The 12,459-nt window shown below is 39.2% G+C and overlaps 1 protein-coding gene across 3 annotated transcripts in view; it reads right to left on the reverse strand.

Moving 5' to 3' along the window:
- WFDC1 (WAP four-disulfide core domain 1) overlaps positions 1 to 12,459 on the reverse strand; it is a 41,198-nt gene that overhangs the window by 10,995 nt on the left and 17,744 nt on the right. For all 3 annotated transcript variants that reach the window (XM_051974928.1, XM_051974927.1, XM_051974926.1), the window contains exons 2-3: positions 4,120 to 4,315; positions 423 to 506 (exon numbers count right to left, since the gene is read on the reverse strand). In XM_051974928.1, coding sequence (XP_051830888.1) covers positions 423 to 506; positions 4,120 to 4,315 — 280 coding nt within the window. The remainder of the gene's footprint in view (positions 1 to 422; positions 507 to 4,119; positions 4,316 to 12,459) is intronic.

Genomic DNA, 12,459 nt, shown 5'->3' on the forward strand with positions numbered 1-12,459 from the left:
TAGAAAGTGGGAAGGAATTTTGGCTGGAGGACAAAAATAGCACCTACTAGTGTAGCACAGGGAATAGTGCTAGATCTGGGGTCAATTTTCTGAGTTCAAATCCAGCCTCAGACACTTGGGTGATCCTGGAATAGTCATTATACCCTTTCTTGCCTCAGTTTCCTCATCAGTAAAATCCATCTCCCAGGGTTGTTCTGAGGACCAGATGTAATAATATTCACAAAGCACTTGACACATAGCAGGTGCTTCATATCTGTAACTTTCTCCTTTCCTTTTTTCTTTCCTTCCTTGCTGAAGATGTATTTACAACGATTTCTCAAGAACTATCAAGACATTTCACATGGCAGATCCAGCATCCCTGCTTCCTATCACGGGACATATCAGCTAAAAACAAGACTGTCACACAAGACCCCATGTTGTACCTTGTAAAATTTCTTCTGGCCCGTCCAGCAGCCAGCCATTGCCACCTAGCCAGCGAGGTTTGGGCTGCACCAGCCAGTCTAGGACTAATAAAACACACAGTCACATGTCAGTCACTTGTCATATCCTGGTGCTTCCAATGAGAAATGCGTTTCTGCTGACTGGACTCCAGAGTCAATTCTAGGAGCCTCCCAAGATTCCCCTAAGCCTCCTCACAAGAAGTACAAAAACTTAGAAAGTGGGAAGGACCTTTGGCTGGAGCACAAACAGGGCGTTTGCCAGCACTGGGACTGGACCCAGGTGATGGGATTCAAGGGACAATGGGAAGGCAAACTCCCACCAATGAGGGACCCATTGAGACCTAAAATTCCATCATCGAAAGAAGGCAGAACTGGGGATTTCAATGAATGCTTTGGGGAAGGTGCTTGACTGAATTTGATTCACTGAACAAATAAATGTGTTTGTATAACATGTCAAATATTACATAGTGTGATATAAATAATACAAAATTAACATATAATAAAAATTTATATTATCTCAGGAAGGGGGAAGGAAGGGAGGGAAAAGCTTAAAACTCAATTTTTAAAAAATGTCAAAATTTGCCTTTATACATAACTGGAGGAAAATGAAATAACATTTAAAAACACATAAATGTGTTGAGCTAAAACTTGATGAGTTGTTGAGTTGAGTTAAACACATTCCCTTCTTGTCTTTTTAAAAATACAAATAACTCTGGAGCTCTAACACATAGTATTCCCAACACCATAATAGGAAAGCACATAGCTCATAATAGGTGCATGATATGTTCGTTGAACCAGAGAGAATGAATTTATCAGAAATAAGAATTCATTTATACAGCTCTTTAAGCTTTGCAAAATGCTTTATGTATCATCTCATTTGAATTTCACAACAACCTTGGGATGTGGGTGCTATTGTGATCCCCTTTTAAAAATGAGGAAACGGAGACCCTCAGGGGCTGAGTGACTTGGCCAGTATCACACAGCCAGTAACCATCTGAAGTATGATTTTGAGCTCCAGTAGTGAGGTGATAATGATGATGGTGATGACGATAGTGGGGATGATGATAGTGGTGGTGATGGTGACGATGACAATGATGATGGTGATGGTGAAGATGATAGCTAGAAAGGCAGTGGTATAGTGGCTAGAGAGGCAGCCTAGAAGCCCACCATACTGTCTGCATGACCTTAGCCAATTCCTTTAATCTATCAGTGCTCTAGATCCGATTCCAAAGGCAACACAGACATATGAAAGCAAAAGCAAAATGAGACCATCTTGGGACCCTTAGAGATCATCTAACTAGCATCTTTTTCTGTCATGGCCCCTAACTTGTATCTTTGGTACCTTTGGTAGTCTGGGGAAGCCTTTGGCCCCTTCTTAGAATAATGTTTAGAGTTATTCTTAGAGTATTCTTAGAATGATGGGAGAAATACTAAATTTCATTTAGAAGTAAAATAAAGATAGAAATTTTCTCAAACAGTTTAGCAGAGCCCCTGCAGTCTACCTATATGTCTTTTGGGGGAGGTCCATGAACCCCAGGCCAAGAGCTCCTGCTTCAGTCTAACCCCTTCATTTTACAAATGGCAAAACTGAGAAATGTTGTCATGGAGCTAGTTTGGTGGAAAAACTCTGGTCTCAGCTCCCAATTCCATTCTCTCTCTAATTGCTATCTACTCTATCCCTTCATTTCCCTTCTATCCTTCCCCTTTCTTCCTCTCTTTCTATAGATGACATTCTGTGCTTTCTGGAAAGAGGCCCCATAGCTGATCATATGAACTCATGAGTTCTGAGTTGCATCAGGGCTAAAGTTCTTACCAAGTCTGGCACCAATAAGGTGAGCTTACAGGGATACCAAGCTGCCTATGGAAGGGAGATTGAAAAGGGAAAAAGAAAGAAAGAGAAAGAAAGAAAGAAAGAAAGAAAGAAAGAAAGAAAGAAAGAAAGAAAGAAAGAAAGAAAGAAAGAAAGAAAGAAGAAAGAAAGAAAGAAAGAAAGAAAGAAAGAAAAAAAAGAAAGAAAAAAGAAAGGAAGGAAGAAAGAAAGAAAGGAAGGAAGGAAGGAGGGAAGGAAGAGGGGAACGGAGGGAAGAAAAGATGAAGGAAGGAAAGTAGACATGGGTGAATGGAAAGAGGGAGGGAGAAAGGGAGGAAGGGAAGGAAGGAGGAAAAGAGCAAGGAAAGGAGGGAGGGAGAATAAAAGAAAAAACAAAGGAAAGGAAAAAGAAAGAAAAGAAGGATGAAAGGATAAAAGGAAGGAATGGAGAAAGGGAGAGAGAAGGAGGAAAGGAAGGAAGAGAAGGGAGGGAGGAAAAGAATAAAAGGAAGAAAGGAGGGAAGATCAAAGGAAGAAAAGGAGGAGAAAGAAACTGCTCACCTCAATAGGAGTGAAGTGGAAATGGGAAAGCATACAGTCAGGAATAGGAATTAAATGGGTGCTGTGTCCTTCCCCATGACTTTGAAGTTAGTCTGAAAATGAGCTGTTATTTCTAATTCTGTCACCACCTTACTGTGGTGCTTGGTAATGATTTCTCCTAAATGCAACTTCTCAAGGGGAAATATTTTCTCAATACCCTTTTCAGTGGGAAAAATAAATAGGGTTTATGGAATGCTCTCTCGGCAGCATTGTGATGAGCATTCCACAAAGGCAAGACATTATTTACCTTAACTGGCTCTTAGCAAGTAGGCCAACTTTACAGAATGGGAAATAAAGACCCTTTATTTTCCAGTACATCCATCCCCCATCCTCATTCTGTAAAATGGGTGTCATAATACCCTCTTGCCTCCAAGGATGTTGTGAAGATCAAATGAGACAAAATATATAAAATGCTTTGCAAATCTTAAAGTGCTACTCTCCCAGGCCAGGGGGTCTTCCTTACCCTTTTAGGATCTGGTGTCCATACACTTCCATCATGTTCTGTTACACGCTCAGGAATGGCCCTGACAAATAATCACACTAAGGCATCTCAGTGGCTAACGGCAGTTTAAAGAAAGAACGACATCTCCACATCCTCTTTTGTTAGTCCTTATGCTCTCTGAGCGTCGCAGAATTTCCAGGCACTAGTCAGGATGGGGGAATTTGAAATCCTACCACAGGGGACTGGAAGCCGACTGCAGGCAGCCTGGTTCCATGGTGGACATGACAACAGAAAAATACAGTTCTCCCACTGAGAGCATTCAGTGGGGATCATGGGATTTAGAACTGGAGGGATCTAAGTGGTCATCTAGTCTGGCCCTTTTATTTTACAGATCTGAACTCAGATTTTCCTGATTCTTAAATCAGCACTCTATGCACCCTGGTACCACCTTGCTGCCCCCACTTACCTCTCATGATCTCGTCTGAGTGATGCTGCTGGAATCCTGGCAGACATTCTAATGATCGGGGTGGGGTTAAACATTTTTGTTTCCTCACCCTGGATTTAATAAGTTTACTTCCTAAATGCCATTTATTTCCCTGAGGCTTTGAGACTCTGTTTCAACACATGGGATTTGCATTCATTCACTCATTCATTCATTCACTGCCAGCTGTGTCACGGAGGATGGGATTTGGGGCATTAAAATTTTACATTTACTGCATTTACAAAATGACATAAAGGGCTTCTCTCCCTGCCCCGTTCCTCATCCCCACCCCCATTATGCAGCTGCTTCTCAAGGAGCTCCCCTCGATCCCAGCTGGGACCCTTACCTGGTGGAGGCTGCACTGATTCCAGGCAGGCATAGGTGCACCCATTGAAGCAGCAACGCTTGTGCCTTTCACACACCGAATCTGAGCGGCATCTGGTCACTTCACAAGCCCCTTTGGGTAACGTTTGGGGGGGTGGGGGACAGCGCTCATTCCGGGGATGATGGCTACCGTGAGAATGGAGGGGGTATTCATAATCCTTGATTCCCCCAAAGAAAGAGAGAATAAGAGAGAAAGACATTCATCTTGAGCAAAATGGAAATGTAATATGTATTAAGAAATGGTACATTTATGAAGGTATGGACCATCCTACTGCAACGATCTCATTTAGGTTCTCATTCCTTCCCCCTCTCTCCAATTTACTATGATAGATCCCCAACTGTTCTTCCTGTCTCCAATGTCTCCTTTTTTGCAGTTTATCCTTCATACCAGTACCATTTAAGAAATCTTCCCAGGGAACAGCTAGGTGCCACAGTGGATAGAGCTCCAGCCCTGAAGTCAGGAGGACCTGAGTTCAAATTTGATCTCAGACACTTAACAGTTCCTGGCTGTGTGACTCTGGGCAAGTCACTTAACCCTATTTGCCTCGGGGGAAAAAAAGGGGAAAAATCTTCCTATATCATAAAAATCTAAATTCCTCATCTTGGCATTTAAGACTTTCTAGAATATGGCTCCAACTTAACTTTCTAGTTTTTTTTCTCATATAACTTTACTTTACTTACTTTATATTACAGCCATTCTGGACTACCACTAGTAACAGCAGACTTGGAATCCTAGATATGAATTCAAAGTCTGCCTCAGATACTACTTATATGATCTTGGACAAATCACTTGTAACCACTCAGCAACAATTTCTTCATCTGTAAAATGGGAATATTCACAGCACTTACTTTATTAGGATGTTGTAAAGATCAAATGAGATAACATGGGAAAATCCTTTGCAAATCTTAAGATATTATATAAGTGCTAACTCTCGTTATTACTATTTTCAGTCTCTGGTATCCATTCTGCCTTATCCTGTTTCTTTGCTCATACTCTACTGCCTATAATGGCTTCTCTGTTTCTCAAGGCTCCTCTCTTTTTTTCAATTCTCAAGACAGATGTCACTTCTTCTGTAAAATCTTTCTTGAACCTTCCTAAGATAAATGTGATCACTTCCTCATTACATAGTTATGCACTTTGCTTGGACTTCTCATTCACACATAGGATTGCGCTCATGTGTTCATTAATTCATTAGACTATCATAGTACAAATATTCTTGCAATTAGAATTTAAAGAAAACTTAGAGATTATTTTGTGTAATTTCTACATTTACAAATAAGAAAACCAAGGCCTAAAAAGGCTAGGTCACTGTTCTCTATGAAGACATATCTTTCTTCCTTTCTAAAAAATAAGATCCTCTCTTTATAAATGATGAGGAAAGGATCTGTGTCAAATCTATCTTTGTATCCCTCATGCTAAATACAAGGACCTTGTGGGTCAAAGGCATTAATCACAGAGCCATATGCCCCACCCCTCATTTCAATTTCAGTTTGACATCACTGTTGTAGACAGTAGCTATTTGGTGAAAGTTTGTAGGTTGACTTAAAAAAAATAGCTTAATTTATCTTCACCATTAAGGAAGACTATATTTTTTGTTGGAAAGGAACAATGGAAATATCACAAGCTCTAAATCAGGGATTCTTATTCTTTTTTTCTGTCAGAGATACTTTTGGTAGTCAGGGGAGACAATGATCCCTTCACAGATTAAAGCTTTTAAAATTAAAATATATATGATTGGGGCAGCTAGGCGGTACAATTGATAGAGCACCAGCCCTGAAAGTCAGAAGAACCTGAGTGCAAATCTGGCCTCATATAGGTAGATAGATAGATAGATTAAATGTAATCATATATGTGTTTGGAACAAAAAGACCTACCCCAAATCCTTGGGATCTAATGCAGTCCCAACACAAAAATAAATCGAAGAGGGCTAATCCCTCGGGGTCTCCCTTGACCCAGCCAATAGACCCCCAGACTCCCAAGAGCAGGTACCTCAAGAACATGTGTTTCTTTTCAGCTGCTTTCCACTGAGTATCCCTACCTTGGGTCGTCGTCTAAGAGGGGAGGGAGGCTGTACAACTAGAGCCAGAGACCATGGAGAAAACTGCTCCGTGGATGCCTGTTCCTGTCCAGTATGCACACAGCCATCTCCCCCAAAGACTCCATCCCGGACAAACCCCCAACTGTGAGGGATGAATAGACCCTTACCCAAAACAATTACTCAGAGGTCACTCAGGAGAAGGCAGAAAAGTTTTTTTATTGAAAACCTCTGGAGGATGAGCCGTCCCATTGTGAGACAAGAAAGAGAAAGCTCGTGAAGGGGGGCTCATCCTCCAGAGATTTTCAATAAACAACTTTTCTGCCTTCTACTGAGTGATCTTTGAAGAATCATTTTGGGTAAGGGTCTTCTATATCCCTCATATATGTATATATGATTACAAAGAAAACCACTTCACCAGTTCACAGACCTTTCAGCTCAAGAACCTCCACTTTAAATTTAGGATCCTATGACAAAAACAGAAGATCCAGCACGAAATACATGAAAATAGTTGTAGAGCATATAAGGAATTAGGGACCCGGGGATGCCCAAACAGGGCAATATTTCTACAACCCTGGACTGAAATACAGCTTGCTTGGTTTGTTTGTTTGTTTTTATTTATGGAGGCATTTGGGGTTAAATGTCTTCCCCAGGGTCACACAGGTAATAAATATCTGAAGTCACATTTGAACTCAATTCCTCCCATCTCCAGAGCCAATGCTCTATCCATTGCATCACCTAGCTGTCCCCTCCTTTATTTTTTTTTAAATTTCAAATTCATTGCAGAGTCATAAGACAGCAGGACTGAATGAGACCTTTGGAGACTCTCCTGTTTATGGATTCTATCAAACTGGGGCCTGTAAACTCAGTTCTTAAAAATTATACATATTTTGATAATTATATTTTAATAAAATTGGTTTCCTTGGTAGTTACATGCATCTTTTTTATGCCCTTGAAAAGATTATTTTGAGAAGGGATCTGCTGGCTACAACAGACTGGAAAGGGTGTCTAGAACATTAAAAAAAAAGGATATGAATCCCTGATCTATTCTATCCACCTCATTGGAACACACTGAATCCCAGACTGTTAAGTGCTTTCCAACTTTTTAAAGTAATGAATTGTGACCTATTTTCTTTCAGTAAAAATCTCTTCCCTCTTTTCTCCTCTGAAGTCTTCACTCTCATCTCCGGTAATGGACTGAGAAATCAGCAGACCTAGCCCAGATGAGATGAGTCCTCTGGCTCTCCTCTGACCTTGGAAGCCACTCAAAGATGACAGAAGGAGGTATCATGAATGGAGTCTGGCTTCTTCCCTGGGGAGCCTTGAGGGAGCCAGGATCTGCTCTGATTCCAAGTTTGCTTCCCAACCTTTACTTCCCTCTGAGGAATCTAGCACAATGCTTGTCTGAGCTCATCTGCTTTTGTAGGATTATGATTATTATTGTGTGTGATTTGCCCAAGATCACATAGCTAAATATCAAGTATCTGAAGCTGGATTTGAACTCAGGTCCCTCAGCTTACCTACCTACCCCACCCATTTTTAGTGACTCAGGATTGTTTAGTAGTTATTAATAGAAAGCAAAATTTTTTTCAGAGAATTTCTGAACTTCAGCCACCAGGAACCCAAAGAAAGTATCTGTTCCTATCTTGTTGCATGAAAGAGATATCTGAAACTCGGTTTCCTTCCCTTATCTATAGAAACTTTATTCTAGCTAGTTTTGAGTCATTCAATAAATTTTTTTTTTGGCTGAGGCAATTGGGGTTAAGTGACTTGCCCAGGGTCACACAGCAAGACAATAAACATTTATTGAGCACAAGGCACTATTCTAGACTTTGGGGATACAAAAGAAGGTAAAAGATAGTTCCTGCCTTCAAGGAGCTTATAATCTAATGAATGTACCCGGAGAAAATGGTTCCTCTGAGAGGGACTGGCATTGTAGTAAAAGCTTTCTACTATAGAAGTGTAGAGATTTTAGACACCCCCATCAGCCAAATGAACAGTTCCTGGCTGGGGCCTGCCTCCACATCGGGAAGGATTGGATTCCTTTGGTGACTGTGCCATATAAAGATACCAATTCTTCTATCTTCTAGCCATTTGAAGCCTGTGACTGACTGGCGAAGATACCGGAGGAAATTGGAGAGAAACAACATGGCTGGTTTTATCACCCTGTGGAGTCCAACTTTGAAAAACTTGGGACACTATGGATACATTTGGGATTGGAAGGAATCTTTTGTTCAGGTCCCTTGTGTAATAGATAAAGAAAGTGATGGCTGGACAGGTTAAGTAATTTATCAAAGGAATAATAAGAAGGAAAGCTAGAATTTGAACCTAGAACCTCCCAGAAGATCTGTTTTGGCCTTGAATCCTGCCTCTCAAAGTATGCGATCTGGAGAAAGTCACTTCTACTCCACCCCTATTTTACAGACAGGGAAACTGAGGTCCAGGATAGTGGAATGGAAAAAACACCAGATGTAAAGTCAGAGGCTCTAAGTTTGAGTTCTGAATGTTGCTATTTATGTAAATGATTTAATCTCTATGAGTTTCAGTCTCCTTACTTTTAAAAGTCAGAATAAATAACCTTTGGTGTCATTTCTAGCTTTAAGTCCATGATTCTTTGGTCTATATGTGAACCCTCTCATCTCTAGGGTTCCTTTAAATTCTAAATCTCATAATCCCACTTTCCATCACCCCTGAGCTCCCATCAACATAGACTTAGAAGATTCAGGTAGCAATAGGAAGACCTAAAAGGGAAAGAACCCAAAAAATTAAGCAAGAAAAAACAAATCTTTTACTTTTCCTGAAACTTAAACTTTTAACATAAATAAAAATAAATTTTAAATTTAAACAAATCTAAACTTTTATTTCCTGGAAAATTTTGACTATCTCAGGGGCATAATCTAGGATGATAAGATTTTAGAGTTGAAAGGATTTGTTTTTTTCATTTATAAATAAGAAAACTGAAAGCTAAAGTAGGACAATGAATTACCTTAGATTATCTAGGTATCTAGGTATCAAGCAAAAGAAGCAGGATTCAAATTCAGGACCTCTGACTACAAATGTAGTGCTCTGATATCCCAGCTAGGGGAAAGTTGTGGCAGAGCAGTAAGAACCTTGAATATGTGAGTTCAAATTCTGCCTCTAACTACTCACAGTGACTTTCAGCAAATCATTCAAACTTCTCAAGCTTCAGTTATGGAGGTTGGACTGGATGGTCCTTCAAGTGTTTTTTGTATTCAAATATTATCCTGAGTTTGTGGATATTTCCTATTCTTCCAAATTTTTTCTTTTTGTCCCTCAACCACCCTGCGCATAATATAGTGGGAAGAGTATATAGTGGCTATATGTGCAACCAGAAGATCTGAGTTCAAATTCTGACTCTAACCCTTATTGATTGTATGACCGTAAATAACTCATTTCATCTTTCTCTTTTTATAAAACAAAAGGGTTGACTAGATGAATTCTAAAGTTATTTCCAGCTCTTAATATCTGATCCTTCCCTTCTTTAGGTATCAGCACTAAGATAATCTTAAGTGACATATTTATATCATATATCATAATATAACAATTGTAATATTGTAAATAATATAATTGTAGTAGTAGCTAGTAGGTTTGAAAGCACTTCACATCTGTTAGCTAATTTGATCTTTACAATAATCCTAAAAGGTAGGTGCTATTATTGTTCCCATTTTACAGATGAGAGCACTGAGGCACAGAGACATTAATGATTTGTCCAGAGTTACACAGTGAGTAAGTGCCTGGGGAAGAATTCAAATTCAGATTCTCTTGAAGCTATGTTCAGCACTCCATCCACTGAAATACCTCACTGCCAAAGTTTTTTCAAAAGACTGCATGCACATTATCTCAAATGTCCCAAAGGTCATACCCCAGATATTATGAGTCCCATTTCCCCAGTCACATAATACTAGTCAGCCCCACATACAGGTCTCTATTCTCCTGATTCTAACTCCAGTATTCCACCCCAGTAGTAACAAAACAAATAGTGAGATGTTTGTCAGAAGAAGACTGTGTTGATTCAGGGAAAGTTGATAAGGACGGGTAGAGGTGAAGGTGTTAATAGGGAAGAGAAGGGATGAGAAAAGGATGCTGAAGGAAGGGACCCCCAATCTGTGGCAAAGGACTGCTCTCTGCATTTTAAAGGGGGCTTGTTTGACTCTCCAAAGAGAGGATTAAGTGAGCCCCCTCAGTTTTACCTTTAAAAACAAGGAGCGTCAGAGGTGGTATTATTAACAAACCTGGTGGACTGCTCTCAGTTCCCTGCAGAAGGTTTCAGTTGGCAGTTTTGTCAATGATTAGAAACAGATTGATAAAACTGAAAGGAAATTTCCATCTAGTCCAAAACCTAGATTTTGCAGAAAATTAGTGAGATCAGTTTAGGCTTAATAGAAGGGAAAGATTCTCACAATTAAAACTCTCCTAACATGGAATGGGCTGCCTTAGAAGGTAGTGGGTTCCTCCTCATTGGAGATCATCAAGCAGAGGATTATTAATATATTGAGTAAGATTCTTAATAACAGCTTGGTGGTACTGTGGACAGAGAATTCAGCTGGATGTCAAAAAGACCTAATTTTAAAGCCCATCTGAGATATCAACAAGCTGGGGAGCTCTGGAAAATCATTTAACTTTCCTGTTTCTACCTTATTAAAATGTCCATAATAATATTATTTTATCACCCAGGAATACCATAAGGCTCAAATGGAATAATACATGTAAAGTGCTATATGAATATTAATTATTATTTATCAAGGTTCAAGTTGGATTAAATGGCCTCTGAGGTTCTTTTCAATTCTGAAATTCTGGGATTCTGTAGGATTCGTTGTCTTGCCCATAACAAACACAGACAACGAGAAGATTATTCAGGATTTGAGTCCAGGTCTTCTCTTTTATCTATTTCTTCATTGTACTCAACTGGATGAATTGCACCAAAGTGATTTGTTTAAGATCATTGTCTAAGCAATGACAAAGCAGGATTTCTATTTTGGATTTAACAGTTGTTCAGTTGATTTTAGTCATGTCCCCATGTGAGGCTTTCTTGGAGAAGATACTGGAATAGTACGACATTTCCTTCTTAAGCTAATTTTTACAGATGAGGAAACTGAGGCAAGACAAACAATTTAAGTGATTTACTTAGTCTGAGGCCAGATTTGAACTCATGAAGATAATGACTCTTCTTGACTCTATACTCAACACTTTGTCTACCATATTTCCCACAGCTTAGAGAAGTAGTCATTTACTGTCTAATTGCTAGACTGTGATCAGTAATTTCCAAGATGTAAGCAGAAGAAACAATTTAATTCCTTTCCCTGTTAGCTCATTTCCTATGGAATTAATGAAATTATACTCAAACAAGCTTATCACAATATTATTTGCATGTTAATCTGACAGACTAAGCTCCCTGCTTTGGAAATGATTAAAGAGTATATTGCTTATTTGTATCTAAGAGAGGGAGGTTAAGTTTTCTGCTCTCTGTGTTTTTCTCAAGCTTCATCACTTGAAAGTTCCAAATAAAATGAGATTAGAAGTTAAAGTCATTTTCAATTGGCCAAAATGATGTGAGTCAGTTTTCTGTGCAAGAACAGAAAAATGAGCCTGGTGAATATTATCCATTTGGGAAGTTCCCTTTTCCTTTAGGTGAACAATCAAATGTGTCTTCCATGACTTTATGGCACAGATGAGGTGAGAATCTTAGAAATAAAATCTTTACAACAAATGCTTGTGAATAACTGAGAACTATTGCAATTCAGGAAGGTATGATTAAAGAGTTAAGTATTTCTTGCTATTTCATGTACTATGTGATAATGTTCTGGTGAGTTTTTGAAGAAAGGGTGAGATTGTTTTTGGTTATCTCTAAGAATGGATATTTGCAATGAACAATGACCTTTTTTTCTTCTATAATATTTCAGGAAGTGGCTGTTTACTTTAGTGTTTCTAAGTTCAGAATATATATAAAGAATGGAGATGTATATGCTTTGTAAAATCATTCAACAAAATTTTATTAATTTTTGATTTACTATATTGTACAGGGACAGTTAGGTGGCGTCATAGTGCTTAGAAGGCAGGGTCTGGAAACAGAATAGTTATTTTCACGAGTTCAAATCTAGCCCCAATCACTTCTTAGCTATGTGACTCTGGGCAAATCACAAATCACCTGCTTGCCTCAGTTTCCTCGTCTGTAAAATGAGCTGGAGAAGGAAATGGCAAACCACTCCAGTAGCTTTGCCAAGAAAAACCTAAATGGGGTCATGAAG

Source organism: Antechinus flavipes, chromosome 2 (genome assembly GCF_016432865.1).
Source record: "Antechinus flavipes isolate AdamAnt ecotype Samford, QLD, Australia chromosome 2, AdamAnt_v2, whole genome shotgun sequence".
NCBI lineage: Eukaryota > Metazoa > Chordata > Mammalia > Dasyuromorphia > Dasyuridae > Antechinus > Antechinus flavipes.